The sequence below is a fragment of the Pan troglodytes genome, chromosome 7 (assembly GCF_028858775.2).
Source record: "Pan troglodytes isolate AG18354 chromosome 7, NHGRI_mPanTro3-v2.0_pri, whole genome shotgun sequence".
Lineage (NCBI taxonomy): Eukaryota > Metazoa > Chordata > Mammalia > Primates > Hominidae > Pan > Pan troglodytes.
Genome location: NC_072405.2, coordinates 93839029 through 93855636, shown reverse-complemented (window position 1 = coordinate 93855636; position 16608 = coordinate 93839029). Strand labels below are relative to the sequence as shown.

Here is a 16608-nt window from a genome sequence, read left to right as displayed (position 1 = left end):
GATCTGCCCGCTTGGCCTCCCAAAGTGCTGGGAGTACAGGCATGAGCCACTGCACCTGGCCAGGAACATTTTAATGTATGTAAAGTATATATATAAAGTTGACTGAAAAAAAATACTATTCATTACTTTTCAAATTTGTAAAATATAAAAAAATTAGAATACCCAACATTTATTTTATGTATGTATACATGTATGTATCCATCTCTCTATGTATCTGTCAGTTACCCAACAAACACTTCAATGTAGCATTTACTATGTGCCAGATACTGTTTAAGTGCTTTAAAAATAAAAACTCATTTTGATAACTTCTTTAATCATAAACACCTGTGGTAGGTAATATTATTGTCCCATTTTTGCAAAAGAGGAAACCAAGGCTGAGTAACTTGCCCAAGGGCACTAAATATTGTAAAGTCAGGACATAAACTCAGAGATACCATGCTACTTCTGAGGCTGTGAGATGGTTGGTCACAATCATATGCTGCTACTGGACTGAAAACTAATTTCATCTTTTTGCAATTTGACAACATTAAGTAAAGGACTTAAAAACGATTATTATGCTCTGCTCCAGTAATTCTTTAGTATAAACTGTCTAAAAGCCCAAAATGTTTTCTGGAACATTAATTACCTCTGTTACTAAAACCAGTGGACACTATTAAGTCCTGTTGCATCCTCTGTAGCACTCGACACTGGTTGGCTACTCCCTCATCATTCTCTAGTCTTGGTGTTACCATACCCTCAGGCTTTTCTCTTGTCTTATTTTCCCTTTCTTCTGCCCTCTGCTACTGAACTACTAGTGTTTCAGAGTTCCATTCTTGTTCCTCTTTCTGCTAAAAACCATTTTCCTTACATAAACTTCATAAATCAACCATATCCAAGTCAAACAGGAAGCCCTCAACTTTATCTTGGGTTCCAAACCTATAATTCCGATAGGCTGCCAGAGACCTACCCTAGGATGTCCCACAGGCATCTTATTCATGTCCAGAATTGAATTTACCATTCCTCTCAATTCTTTCTCCCTTTTGATAACTTCTAAGTGAAAATCACCACTATCTACTCCGTTTACCAAGCCAGCAATATGGCAGTCATTGATAATTTTTCCTATTCCCATAGACTCAGCACCAGGTTCTGTCACTTCTACTTTCCTATTCCCATAGACTCAGCACCAAGTTCTGTCACTTCCACAATGTGAAGTCACCAGAATCTCTCCATTTCTTATTGTCCCTGCCTCTAACCTAGTTTAGGCCTGTAAATCTGCTTGCAATCCAATATTCTCTTCACACAACAGTCATCTGATTTATAGCCTCTCAAATGTACCCACGTTTCTCTACCTCTTGGCTCTGACATACACTGTCTTGCTGACTAGGAATGTCCTCTCACTTAACTCAAAACTAATAGCTATTTGTTGAAAGCTTATAATGGACTGGCTGGGTCAGCATTGGTAACACAGAAGACAGTCCCTGGCCTACAGCGAAACATGGGCAAACAAAGGAATAAATAATTCCATATTGTGATAAAGGATAGTAAGGCAAAAACCCAGGCTGCTGAGAATAAGCAGGAACCTACTTTAGTCACTTCAGATTAAGGAGAGTCAGGACAAGCATCTGTATACACTGTATTCCCTTAGTTTCCATTGCTAACTGTCACAAATGACCAGAAATGTAGTTGTTTAAGACAAAACAAAATTTTTAAATAAAATTGGTAATTAAAAATTATATATATTTATTGTTTACAAAATGTTGTTTTGATATATGTATACATTGTGGAATGGCTAAATCAAGCCAGTTAACATGCTTTATCTCACATACTGATCATTTTTTTTTTTTTTTGTGGTGAGAACACTCAAATTCTATTTTCTTAGCAATTTTCAAGAAGGCAATACATTGTTATTAACTATAGTCACCACGATGTGCATTAGATCTCTCAAATTTATTCTTGTCTAACTGAAATTTTGTATCTTTTGACCAACATCTCCCCAAGCTCCTGGTAACCACCATCCCATTCTTAGATTCTATGAATTTGACTATTTTAGATTCTATATATGAGATCATGTGTCTTTCTGTGCCTGGCTTATTTGCTTAGCAAAATATCCTCCAAGTTCTTCTATGGCGTCAAAAACTGACAGGATTTCCTTTTTTTTTTTTAATGGTTGAATAGTAGCACAACTTTATTATCTTATAGTTCTATAGATCAGAAGTCCAAAATGGATCTCACTGAGCTAAAATCAAAATATTGATAAGGCTGTGCTCCTTCTAGATGCTCTAAGGAAGAATCGATTTCTTTGCCTTTCCAGCTTCTAGAGGCTATCACACTTCTTGGCTCATGACCCCTTCTTCCAACAGCAGAAAGGTCATTTTCAAGCTTCCACCTCTTTGGTTCTCACTCTCTTCTTCCTTCTTCCACTTTGAAGAACTTTTTGATTACAACAGGCACAGCCAGATATTCCAGGAAAAATCTCCACATCTTGGCTGGGCACGGTGGCTCATGCCTGTAATCCCAGCATTTTAGGAGGCCGAGGCGGGCAGATCACTTGAGGTCAGGAGTTCGAGACCAGCCTGACCAATACGGTGAAACTCCATCTCTACTAAAAATACAAAAATTACCTGGGCATGGTGGTGGGCACCTTTAGTCCCAGCTACTAGGGAGGCTGAAACAGAAGAATTGCTTGAACCCGGGAGACGGAGGTTGCAGTGAGCCGAGATCACACCACTGCACTTCAACCTGGGTGACAGAGTGAGACTCCGTCTCAAAAAAAAAAAAAAAAAAAAAAAAGAGAAAAATCTCCCCATCTTAAAATCAGCTGATTAGCAACTTTGACCTTAGTTCCCCTTTCCTATGTAACTGAACATATTCATAGGTCCTGGGAATTAGGACATGACCATCTTTGAGGGACCACTGTTCTGCCTACAAAAACATCTAAAAGAAGGAAAAAAAAAAAACCAAGACCAGACGGTTTGGAGAAGTAGCCAGTTGTGTGTTTGTGTATGTGTGGTGCAGTGGTGGTGGTGGGGTGTGTGTGTGTGTGTTTTCACACACGTGCAGAAGTCCATTTCAGGCAGCAGGAAACACCTGTGCAGCAGCCCTGAGGCAGGAGGAGAGGGCATGTGAGAGTGCTGAAAGACAGTCAGTGAGACTGGAGTCATCTAAGAGGGAGTGCATAGACGAGGTGGCAGAGGAAGGAGGGCCAGACTAGGCAGGATCTTGTAGGTGTCTGAACGTTGTTCTAAGTAGAGGTATAATATAACCTTAAATTCTTAAATTTTATATATATTGATGACATCTGACTTTTGAGTCCCGGACTTCCTAGGTCAGCTCCCAGCTACTCCCTGAAGCCTTTTATGGCTTTTGTATCACCAATCCTCAAGGCTCAGGTAGGTGCTTCCAAACACCCCTTACAGTGTGAAAAGCGTTGGAACTGCCCATTTCTCTGACTTTTTCTGATAATTATAATCTGGAAGCTACTAAAATAAAGAACAACGGGGCACACATTTGTGAATACATATTCATTGCATGAAATAGGAAAAAAACATAAAACTTATATACCTACTAATAAGAATGGTTAATTCTGGGTAATATGACAGATCAAAATTATGAAGACATTATAAATCATGTTTACAATTTGGAAAAAGAGGTTGGGTGCAGTGGCTCACGCCTACAATCACAGCACTTTCAGAGACTGAGGCGGGTGGATCACTTGGGGCCATGACTTTAAAACCAGCCTAGCCAACATGATGAAACCCCATCTTTACCAATACACAAAAATTACCCAGGCATGGTGGTTCACACCTATAATTCCAGCTACTTGGGTGGCTGAGGCAGGAGACTCGCTTGAGCCTGGGTGGTAGAGGTTGCAGTAAGCCAAGATCTCACCACTGCATTCCAGCCTGGGTCACAGAGACTCTGCCTCAAAAATAATAACATTAATAAGTAGGAACAATAAACATTTGATCTCAGCTATAAAAAGTTGCAAGAAATGGGAAATACTAAAAATTGTTGACAGTGGTTCTCTGTGAGTGGTTGCATACTGGGCAAGTTTTACTCTAGAGTATATTAATCTTTTCCCAAGCTTTCTACTAATGTTACTTCAGTAATTGTATTTTAGGTTGGAAAAGGAACATCAGAAAGTATATCCTCACTTTCACAAAAATATTAAGATGTAAGAGGAAACTTACTCATAATTGAGGACAGTCAGTCTTTACTGGTGAAATTAAAACAATGGTTTATTTAGGAAGGGATGGAGCAAGATGGCAGAGTAGGACGCTTCAGCAATTTTCCCCAGCAGAAACACCAATTTGAACAAGCATCCATACTATAACATACCTTCACAAGAGCTAAATAAGCCATATAAGAGATTACACTATCTGGTTGCAGCACAATAATAAGAAAAGTCACATTGAAGAGGGTAAGAAGGGCAGTTTTATATTACCCCGTCATCCTTCTCTCAACCCTAGGAAGCACAGCAAGGAGAGAGACACCATACCTTTAGCTCCAATGCTAAGATTGCCAAAGTAAAACCTAACACTGGTGAGACCACCACAACCCCATGTTCCAGGCTAGTGCCCATAGACTGAAGCTCTAGATCCAGCCTGGTGCCAAGCAGGATCACATAACCCGAGGCTTCAGGCTTTCAAGGCAAACTCAATCTCTGGGCTGCACCAATGCCAGGCTGATGTCAGCAGTCCAGGGCTCTGGACAGCTCACAATACCAGGGATATCTCAGTGAACTCTGGCTTCAGATTGCACCACTCCTGTGCTGGCCACATCTGCCAAAGCTTCTGGCCTGCCTCAGTGCTCAAAGTGCTGAAGGAAACCCTGCTAGCCAAGAATACCAAACCCCACAAAGCTGTCCTTCAGAAATGAAGAAGAGATAAAGCCTGTTCCAGAAAAACAGAAGATGAGGGAGTTCATGACTACCAGAACTGTTTTACAAAAAATGGTAAAGGGAAGTCTTCAATCTCCAAAAATAAAAATAAAAAAAAAAAGATGCTAAGGAGTAACACAAAACAATCTGAAAGTCTAAAACTCACTTAAAAGTAAGTACACTGACTAAAGATATAAGCAATTTATGCAGCATCATCACAGAATTAAAGTATTCTGGACTTTGTGTAAAAGTTAAAAGACAAAACTATTAAAAATCATTGTAGCTGCAATAATTTTTAAGCAATAGACGATATAAAAGGATAAAACTTGTGACATCAAATATTCAAAATGTGAGGAGGGGACTGGAATAAAAGCATAGAGGCTTTTTTGTTAGGTTTCTTTTTGTTTGTTTGTTTTTGCCACCAAACTTGTTATCAGCTTAAAATACCACATTGTAAGATTTTTTTTTGTAAGCCTCATGGTAACAACAAAGCAAAAACCTATAGCAGATACATAAAAAGGCAAGGAATCAAAACATACCACTAGACAACATAATTTAGCCACAAAAGAAGATAGAAAGAAAGGAAGAAAATATCTACAAAACAACTAGAAAACAACAAAATGACAGTATTAACTACTTACCTATGAATGATAACCCTGAAAGTAAGTGGATTAAGTTCTCCAATAAAAAGGCAAAGTAGTTAAATGGATTTTTAAAAACACTCAACTTATGCTGCCTATAAGAGGCTTGCTTCACCTGTAAGGACACAGACTGAAAATGAAAGAACAGAAAACGATACTCCATGCAAATAGAAACCAAAAGAAAGCAGAAGAGGCTATACATATATCAGATTAAATAGATTTTAAGTCAAAAACTATAAAAAGATACAAAGGTCACTATATAATAATAAAAGGGTCAATTCAGCAACATGAGATATAACAGTTGTAAATATGTGTGAACCCAATATTGCAGCACCTAAATATATAAAGAAAACATTAATAAATCTGAAGGTAGAGATAAACAGTAATACAACAATAGTAGGGGATTTCAACAGCCCACTTTCAGTAATGGACAGAACGTAGAGACAGTAAATAAGAAAATATCAAATTTAAACTATACTCTAGATCAAACGAACCTAACATCCATCCAACAGTAGAAGAATACACACACTTCTCAACTGCACACAGAACATTCTCCAGGTTAGATTATATATGAGGCCAAAAAACAAATCATAACAAATTCTAGAAGACTGAGATAATTACAAGTATCTTTTCTGACCAAAATCATTAACAAGAGAAACTACAGAATATTCGCAAATACATGGAAATTTAAAAACAAAAAACATGCTCTTAAACAACTAATGAGTCAATGAAAAAATACAAAGGGAAACTGAAAAATATCTTAACAAATGAAAATGGAAACAATATAACAAAATCTACGGAATACAGCAAAAGCAGTTCTAACAGGGATTTTTTTTTATGCTTGGATTGTTAGAGAAAACTAAGGAGGAATTTATATATATACACACCATATATATACCTTACATATATATATACCATATATGTACACCTTATATATACACACCATATATATACACCTTACATATATATACCATATATATACACCTTATATATACATACCATATATATACACCTTATATATACCATATATATACACCTTATATATATACCATATATATACACCTTATATATATACCATATATACCTTATATATACACCATATATATACACACACCATATATATCTTATATATATACCATATATATACACACCATACATATATATATACACACACATACACACACCTTAAGTTCTGGGGTACATGTGCAGAACGCGCAGTTTTGTTACATAGGTATACATGTGCCATGGTGGTTTGCTGCAACCATCAACTCGTCACCCACATTAGGTATTTCTGTTAATGCTATCCCTCCCCTAGCCCCCCAACCCTGAACAGGCCCCACTGTGTGATGTTCCCCTCCCTGTGTCCATGTGTTCTTGTTCAACTCCCACTTACGAGTGAGAACATGTGGTGTTTGGTTTTCTGTTATTGTGATAGTTTGCTGAGAATGATGGTTTCCAGCTTCATCCATGTCCCTGCAAAGGACATGAACTCATCCTTTTTTATGGCTGCATAGTATTCCATGGTGTATATGTGCCAGATTTTCTTTATCCAGTCTACCATTGATGGATATTTGGGTTGGTTCCAAGTCTTTGCTATTGTGAATAGTGCCACAATAAACATATGTGTGCATGTGTCTTTATCATAGAATGATTTATACTCCTTTGGGTATATAGCCAGTAATGGGATTGCTGGGTCAAATGGTATTTCTAGTTCTAGATCCTTGAGGAATCACCACACTGTCTTCCACAATGGTTGAACTAATTTAAACTCCCACCAACAGTATAAAAGCATTCCTAATTCTCCACATCCTCTCCAGCATCTGTTGTTTCCTGACTTTTTAATGATCGCCATTGTAACTGGTGTGAGATGGTATCTCATTGTGGTTTTGATTCGCATTTCTCTAATGACCAGTGACGATGAGCATTTTTTCATATGTTTGTTGGCTGCATAAAAGTCTTCTTTTGAGAAGTGTCTGTTCATATCCTTTGCCCACTTTTTGATGGGGTTGTTTTTTATTGTAAATTTGTCTAAGTTCTTTGCAGATCCTGGATATGAACTCTTTGTCAGATGGGTAGATTGCAAAGATCTTCTCCCATTCTGTAGGCTGCCTGTTCATTCTGATGATAGTTTCTTTTGCTGTGCAGAAGCTCTTTAGTTTAATTAGATTCCATTGGTCAATTTTGACTTTTGTTGCCATTGCTTTTCATGTTTTAGACAAGAAGTCTTTGCCCATGCTTTTGTCCTGAATGGTATTGCCCAGGTTCTTTTCTAGGATTTTTATGGTTTCAGGTCTTACGTTTAAGTCTTTCATCCATCTTGAGTTGATTTTTGTATAAGGTGTAAGGAAGGGCTCCAGTTTCAGTTTTCTGCATATGGCTAGCCAGTTTTCCAACATCATTTATTAAATAGAGAATCTTTTCCCCATTGCTTCTTAGTGTCAGGTTTGTCAAAGATCAGATGGTTGTAGATGTGTGGTGTTATTTCCGAGGCCTCTGTTCTGTTCCATTAGTCTATATATCTGTTTTGGTACCAGTACCATGCTGTTTTGGTTACTGTAGCCTTGTAGTTTAGTTTGAAGTCAGGTAGCATGATGCCTCCAGCTTTGTTATTTTTGCTTAAGATTGTCTTGGCTATGCAGGCTCTTTTTTGGTTCCCTATGAAGTTTGAAGTAGTTTTTTCCAATTCTGTGAAGAAAGTCATTGGTAGCTTGATAGGGATAGCACTGAATCTATAAATTACTTTGGGCAGTATGGCCATGTTCATGATATTGATTCTTCCTATCCATGAGCATAGAATGTTTTTCCATTTGTTTGTGTCCTCTCTTATTTCCTTGAGCAGTGGTTTATAGTTCTCCTTGAAGAGGTCCTTCACATCCCTTGTAAGTTGGATTCCTAGGTATTTTATTCTTAGTAGCAATTGTGAATGGGAGTCCACTCATGATTTGGCTCTTTGTCTGTTACTGGTGTATAGGAATGCTTGTGATTTTTGCACATTGATTTTGTATCTTGAGACTTTGCTGAAGTTGCTTATCAGCTTAAGGAGATTTGGGGCTAAGACGATGGGGTTTTCTAAATATACAATCATGTCATCTGCAAACAGAGGCCATTTGACTTCCTCTTTTCCTGTTTGAATGCCCTTTATTTATTTCTCTTGCCTGACTGCCCTGGCCAGAACTTCCAACTCTGTGCTGAACAGGAGTGGTGAGAGAGGGCATCCTTGTCTTATACTGGTTTTCAAAGGGAATGCTTCCAGTTTTTGCCCATTCAGTATGATACTGGCTGTGGATTTGTCATAAATAGCCTTATTATTTTGAGATATGTTCCATTGATACCTAGTTTATTGAGAGTTTTTAGCACGAAGGGCTGTTGAATTTTGTTGAAGGCCTTTTTGCATCTATTGAAATAATCATGGGTTTTTGTCATTGATTCTGTTTATGTGATGGATTTATTGATTTGCGTATGTTGAACCAGCCTTGCATCCCAGGCATGAAGCCAACTTGATCGTGGTGGATAAGCTTTTTGATGTGCTGCTGGATTTGGTCTGCAGTATTTTATTGAGGATTTTTGCATCGATGTTCATCAGATGTTCATCAGTTATATGGGCCTGACATTTTCTTTTTTTTCATTGGCCCATTTGGTTTCTTCAGAGGCCTCGCTCCTTGGCTTACAGATGATCACCTTCCTGCTGTGTCCTCACATGGTCTTTCCTCTGGGTGGGAGCATCTGAGGCATCTCTTTGTATATCCAAATTTCCCCTTTCTCATAAGGACCCCAGTCAGATTAGATCAGGTCACAGCTTAATTTTAGCTTAATTATCTTTTAAAGGCCCTATCCCCAAATACAATCACATTCTGATGTATGGAGGTAAGGCCTTCAACATATGAATTTTGGGGGACACATTTCAGCCTATAACATCCATTAAGCAACAAATTCCATTCTGTTTTCCCTCAACCCCTGGTAACCACCCTTCTACTTTCTGCCCCTGTGAATTTGACTACTCTAGGTACCTCATGTAAGTGGAATCATACAGTATTTATCTTTTTGTGACTGGCTTATTTCACCTAGCATTATGTCCTCAAAGTTCATCATGTTGCAGCATATGTCAGCATTTTCTTCTTTCTAAGCCTGAAGAATATTCCATTGTATATATACCACATTTTGTTAAGCTACTCATCTATTGACGGACATTAGGATTGCATCCACATTTTGGCTATTATGAATGCCACTGTTATGAACACAGGGGTATACATACCTTCTTGAGGCCCTGCTTTCAATTCTTTGGGTATACACCCAGGAGTGGAAGGGTCCTGAGAATTTGTAAGCATGCACTAAAGTTCTCGCTGTCCTACCCACATATCTCTCCTTAGGCTAATTCTACCTTAAAATGTTTGCCTGGTATTACAAACTAGGGTCTTTTGTTGTCGTTGTTGCTGTTTTTCGAGACGGAGTCTCACTCCGTCACCCAGGCAGGAGTGCAGTGGCGTGATCGTGGCTCACTGCAAGCTCCGCCTCCCGGGGTTCACACCATTCTCCTGCCTCAGCCTCCTGAGTAGCTAGGACTACAGGCACCAGTCCTCACGCCCGGCTAATTTTTTTGTATTTTTAGTAGAAACAGGGTTTCACCGTGTTAGCCAAGATGGTCTCAATCTCCCGACCTCGTGATCTGCCCGCCTCGGCCTCCCAAAGTGCTGGGATTACAGGCTTGAACCACCGGGCCCGGCCAAACTAGTGTCTTCAATTATTTATTTATCCCAGGATGTATCTAAATCAGGCTCATAAACGGGTATGCATCAGGGACCTGTCAGATAAGACGCACCATACTTTATCACATTAATTCAGGTATAATTCAGGTAATTTATTAAGTTAAAGAATTATAATAAAAGAGATAAGCAATCTTCATCATGCTTAAAAAAGCTCAAACTGACACCAAAATGGCAAATAAAATGTAGAACTTTAGTTATAACTTACATTTAATAGGAATTTTCAAAACAACATACAGATACATAGTCATGACTATCTTAACAGTTGTTCAAATTCTTAACTGTGAACAAGTGAAATCCTAGTTTAATTTATGCAATAATACAGAATATGTCACCAATAGCTTCATTTTCAGGAGCACAGTACCTCCTTCTTTTCCACCATGGGCAGAGGAGTAAGAATAATCATGCATTTTTCCATGCCCTTACGCAAATGGAAACCTACCTACATACATTTATTTTTGAAGACTACTGAAAGATGGTATAACATAGAGAATAACAATAAATGGTCTAATTTCAAATCTTAGCTCTCACTTTCTACTGTACAACACCAGGCAAGTTATCTAACCTATCTTGGCCTACTTAACTAGCAGTTTCTTACGCTGTGAAATGGGGCTGTTCTGCCGAAATGTTCACTGTTGTTAAGAGGATAACATTAGCTAAAAACATGTAAAATGTTTTGCATATGGTAAGCTCTTGATGTATATTAGCTATTAACAGCATAAACTGGCAAACCACGTAGCTTGAAATAACCATGATATAATTTCTTATCTCACTAGAATAAAGAAATAATAACTATCCCACCTCCACTATTGTAAATGAGACTATATGGTGTAGGTGAAGCTGCAGAGATAATGAATAAACTTTCCTCACATCACTTTCAATGTCTTTCTATTGCTTCCTAATTGTTAAGTTATACTACAACAGCTTTATTAAAATTGATTTTCTATGTTGAGCCATGTTTTTTTTTTTTTTTGAGATACAGTTTCGCTCTTGTCGCCCAGGATGGAGTGCAGTGGTGCGATCTCGGCTCACTGCAACCTCCGTCTCTTGAGTTCAAGCGATTCTCCTGCCTCAGCCTGCCAAGTAGCTGGGATTACAGGCGCCTCCACGACGCCTGGCTAATTTTTTTGTATTTTTAGTAGAGACGGGGTTTCGCCATGTTGGGCAGGCTGGTCTCGAACTCCTGACCAGGTGATCTGCCCGCCTCGGCCTCTCAAAGTGCTGGGATTACAGGCGTGAGCCACCACGCCTGACCGAGCCATGTTTTCAATTAGTTATATTATTAAGAAGAAATGGCCAGGCGCGGTGGCTCACGCCTGTAATCCCAGCACTTTGGGAGGCCGAGGTGGGAGGTTCACGAGGTCAGAAGATCGAGACCATTCTAACACGGTGAAACCCCACCGCTACTAAAAATACAAAAAAAAAAAAAAAAAAAAAAAAACTAGCCGGGCGTGGTGGCGGGCGCCTGTAGTCCCAGCTACTCAGGAGCCTGAGGCAGGAGAATGGCGTGAACCCAGGAGGCGGAGCTTGCAGCGAGTGGAGATCGCGACACTGCACTCCAGCTTGGGTGACAGAGTGAGACTCCGTCTCAAAAAAAAATTAGAAATGTGTCGCTAAGATACAACCTTACGTTCTTATTCTCCAGCAGCATAAGATAGAAAAGAAATAGCATCTATGTGGTCTAGGATACTTTATGATATCCAAAATATTTGGATATTTTACTTGAAGTTTGATATACTTTTTTATTCTTTGGGATATTCAAAAACTGTTTCTTCAAGGCCGGATGCGGTGGCTCACAGGGGAGACCAAGGTAGGCAGATAGCTTTGAGCTCAGGAGTTCGAGACCAGCCTGGGCAACATGGCAAAACCCTGTCTCTACTAAAAATATAAAAATAAGCCAGGCATAATGGTGTACGCCTGTAGTGCCAGCTACTTGGTAGGCGGAGGCAGGAGAATCGCTTGAACCCGGGAGGTGGAGGTTGCAGTGAGCAGAGATCATGCCACTGCACTCCAGCCTGGGTGACAGAGCAAGACTCAGTCTCAAAAAAAAAAAAAGTCTTTAACGATCTTTTACTATGGTGTATAATAAGAAATATCATTGGAAAGATTTCAATGTAAGATTTTTGGCCGGGCGCGGTGGCTCACGCCTGTAATCCCAGCACTTTGGGAGGCCGAGGCAGGTGGATCACAAGGTCAGGAGATCGAGACCATCCTAGCTAACACAGTGAAACCCTGCCTCGACTAAAATTACAAAAAAATTAGCTGGGTGCGCTGGCGGGCGCCTGTAGTCCCAGCTACTCGGGAGGCTGAGACAGGAGAATGGCGTGAACCAGGGAGGCGGAGCTTGCAGTGAGCCGAGATCGCGCCACTGCACTCCAGCCTGGGCGACAGAGCAAGACTCCGTCTCAAGAAAAAAAAAAAGATTTTTACATATATAAGTATATATAAATAAATGAAAAATATACGTAAAATACATAAAACATGTTTTTCATACATATATATGAAAACTAATGACATTCAAACTCTTTTCTAGGAGTATAAAGTCATTAATATAATGAGACAGTGTTATTGTAGAAACCTTTGAATTTTTAGGAGAGTTCCAGAATGAATAAAGCAATTATTGTTATGAAATATCAAACTTTACATCCTACTCACTGCCTCTGTGACTTCTGTAGGGCAATTATATAGCCACAGATGAAACAGGAGGAAGCTAAAGAATTTCAAGTCAAGAAAGGGCAAAGTTCCACCATATCCTGAGGCAAGCTGAGGGAGAAGCCCTCAAAGTCCAGCCGTCAGAGTTCAGTTTTACCTGGAAAACCCCAAACTTCCCTGATTTTCTTACACCAAAGTCACAGGCTACAGCTGAATTTCTAGATTTTGAACAGCAGTTTGCCACCTGTGCTTTGTAACATTCCTGGCTTTCTCTGATAACTTCATGACTTCCTGTGAAATTCTTTAAACAGAATCCATTTTAATTCACTACAATTTAAATACTACACATGCCATAAATCACTTTCAGGGAGAGAAAGGAAGAAGGGGCTGTGGTGGAAAAAAGAGAACAAGGAATTTCCAGAGGTGGGAAAAAAATTCCAGGAATAACATTTCAAAAAGAAAATAGTAGAAATTACTTACCAAAATGCAAAATATGTGCAGCATGCCTCAGTTGTATGAAGTTGAACAATTTAGGTAATTCAGTTCAACAATCACTGATTGAACACCAACTACATCCAGGGAAAGGAGAGGGCACTGAAAAGATCTACTTCCCCTTGGGCTACACTGGAGGAGGGCCTCTAGCAGAAGAGTTGGCCCCTGCAAGTCTTGGTCCTTACATTCAGGGAGCTGCCACTGCTTTATGCAGAGCCTTGAGGATGCAGTGACACTCTCAAGCCAGGTAAGGTGGTCCAGGCACTCCCCTGGGAGCTGGGGCCAATCCTCCAAGTAAGGCCACATTTAGGTAGTCAAAGGGGATTTGCAGTGATTATTGGGCAGTTAGTGTTTTTTGTTTGTTTGTTTCTAAAACTTTAGTTCTTAAACTTCGCGCGGAGTGACCACATTCTCATTATCCTGAGCGCTGTTGAATTCTTCCAAACCCTTCCTAGCTCGGTTAAGTCATTCTGTATGACAGAACAGCTTTTGATGCCTGCTCCTGTTTGAAAAATCTGAACGCTGTAAAGGACGACGCAGGGAGAGAGTTTACTGAGCACTTCCACCTCTTTGGGTGAAAGTTGTAAAATATCCCCTTTTCGTGTGACAGCAGATCTCACTTTTGGAAACCCATGACACATGCCAAATGAAGTCACAAATCAAATACCCCTCCTAACTATCAGGGTGATGAAAGAAGTGCACAAGGAAGATTTAATACTATTTTATCGGGGAGGGGCGTGGAAAGAAGTACTCTTTTTTTTTTTCTTTCATCTGGTAGAGATGGCAGACTGGGTTTTGTTTTTCCTCCTTTTTATTTAAACTACAGGAACATGGTTCCAACTGGAATCGCCTATTAAAACCATCCATTCTTAACAGCAAAATCGATATCCACGGTGTCTCCGGGCAAAGCGCCCGTTACCCCGTGAGCCTCTGCCACAGGTGGACGCAGAGCAACAGACACTCGGTTACCCTCAGGTCCCTGCGCCCGGAGACAGAAGCCACGCGGGCGCGCTCGAGGTCCTGGGCTCTTTGTCGAGAGCCCAGCGTGGCGCCGGGCCCCATTGGTTACGCGTCCGCTCGGTGCCATCCTGGTCCCTCGTCCCTCCCCCATCCCGGCGTCCACGACCCAGGCGCAGGCCACATGGTCCTCGGATTGCCCGGTCCCGGGTCCCCGCAAGGCGCGTCTACACCACGCCGCTAGACCCACGCGGCGAGGGGCTGGGCTTCCCCGGGGGCCACGGGTTCCGAAGTCCGCCCCCGTCCCCGCCTCCGGAGCTCACCGCTTTGAGATCCAGAACGCCGTCCTTGGCCTCCTGCAGCAGCGACACGAACTTGGTAGTGAGCAGCCCCAGGCTCTTCTCGTGCCTGCTGCTGCCGCCCCCGGCGCCCCCGAGCTGCGGCGGCGGCGGCGGCTGCGGGGCTTGCGCCTGCGGAGGCTGCGGCGGCGGCCGCTGGCCCTGCCCCTGCCCTGCCGGCGCCTGCTGGCCCGAGCTCGCGGGCTCTGCCGCCGCCATCGCGTCCCGGCCCCGCGGTGGTCGGGCCCCCGCGCACTTTCGCTCGCCGGCCCCGCCTGCGGCCACCTGCCGGGTCGGCTCCGCTGCGGCAGCTTCCCCGCTCGCGGAGAGCGGTAGTGCGGGTCGCTGGCTGCTGCAAACAACAGGTGTGCGGCGCCCACGGGAGTCTGGGCCGAATGTCACGCCGGGCCTCCGCCCCCTCCCCAAGCCCGGGGAAGCGTGAATGAGGCCCACGACCGAGGGGGGAGGGGTGGAAACGAGGAGAAGGGGCTGCGAGGGGTGGGGACCTGAGTTTAAATGGCAGGAAGTGACGCCGCCGCCCGCCGTTGCCTAGAAACACATTTTTCCGTAGGAAGGAGGAGCGCACGAGGAGGAGGAGGGGTGTTGGCGCGTGTGTTTCACACTCGCCTCCCTGGCGTTCGCGAGCTGACCCGAGGAGTGGTAATCTCACGCGGCAAAGCAGGGAGGAAGAAAAAAAGGAGACAAAAGAACAAAAGACTTTTATCTGGGCAGAAAGTCACAATGCCTAGGGGCCAAACGTTTGTGAGCGGTGAAGTTGGTTGACTGCTCAAGTTTGCAGAGCTTCAGCAGTAGGTTACTTTCTCTGGACGGTTTCTGCTATCTTTGCTCTTTTCGAGCTCTAGCATCGTTTGCAAATATTTCAATGACTTGGACCAAGTGCAGAGTTTTACTTCATAGCTCACCCTTTTAGATTCGGAGTACAGAAAAAGGCATCGTGGAGTTTTAGGGTTGGTTTTCATCAATCCTTTCCAAGGCCTTTACTTTCTACATGGAGAAACGTGTAGAGGGAGAGGTTGTGAATTGCCAAAGACATGCCGTTAGATTCCAGATCTCCTGTGTTTGACCAAAGTTCTTGACCAAAGTTCTTAATATCTTATTTGAACCAAATTATATTGTATTTGGAATATTGGGTAGCCACAGGCCCTTGGACTTCAGTGATATTCCAAACTATTGATGGCAAATGACATTATGGAGATCTGAGTAAAAGAAAGTCGTTGGGATTTTTTCCTCATTATATTACAAACTCTTGAGAATCCAGACTAAATTTTAAATGACTTGTTGTCACACTCAACACTTTGAATATAGTAGACAATAAAGATTAGGCGAATGAGACCAGGCGCGGTGGCTTACGCCTGTAATCCCAGCACTTTGGGAGGCCGAGGCAGGCAGATCATTTGAGATCAGGAGTTCGAGACCAACCTGGCCAACATGGTAAAACCCCGTCTCTACTAAAAATACAAAAATTAGCTAGGGGTGGTGGTGCCCGCCTATAGTCCCAGCTGCTCCAGAGCCTGAGGCAGGAGAATCTCTTAAACCCAGGAGGCAGACGTTGCAGTGTTGCAGTGTTGCAGTGAGCCGAGATGCCACCACTGCACTTCAGCCTGAGCAACAAAGCAAGACTCTGTCTCAAAAAAAAAAAAAAAAAAAGATTAGGTGAATGAAAATTCTATATGGCAATAATTAAGAAGATTTCATGCAAGAAAGATTTTGCTTAATTTTAAATAACAATAAACTAACAAAAAAAGGTCACTGAAGTGACATCAAATACAACAGCATTAACTAGTAAAGCTGAACACACCATTTATAACACATCATAGGCACAGAACTTTATAACCTTTATTAATAACCTATTCATAATAACCTTTATTTTAATCAAAGAAATCTATAAA

At 41.5% G+C, this 16608-nt stretch overlaps 1 protein-coding gene across 3 annotated transcripts in view; it reads right to left on the bottom strand.

Moving 5' to 3' along the window:
* The window catches only part of E2F5 (E2F transcription factor 5), a 37589-nt gene extending 21248 nt beyond the window's left edge, over positions 1-16341 (bottom strand). For 2 of the 3 annotated variants that reach the window (XM_001169141.8, XM_009455577.4), the window contains exon 1: positions 14684-16341. In XM_001169141.8, the coding sequence (XP_001169141.1) occupies positions 14684-14917 (234 nt within the window). In that variant the 5' untranslated portion in view covers positions 14918-16341. Of the gene's footprint in view, positions 1-5499; positions 5638-14683 lie in introns of those variants that run through there. The other variant, XM_063817235.1, reaches the window with a different exon arrangement.
* Positions 16342-16608: the final 267 nt, after the last annotated feature.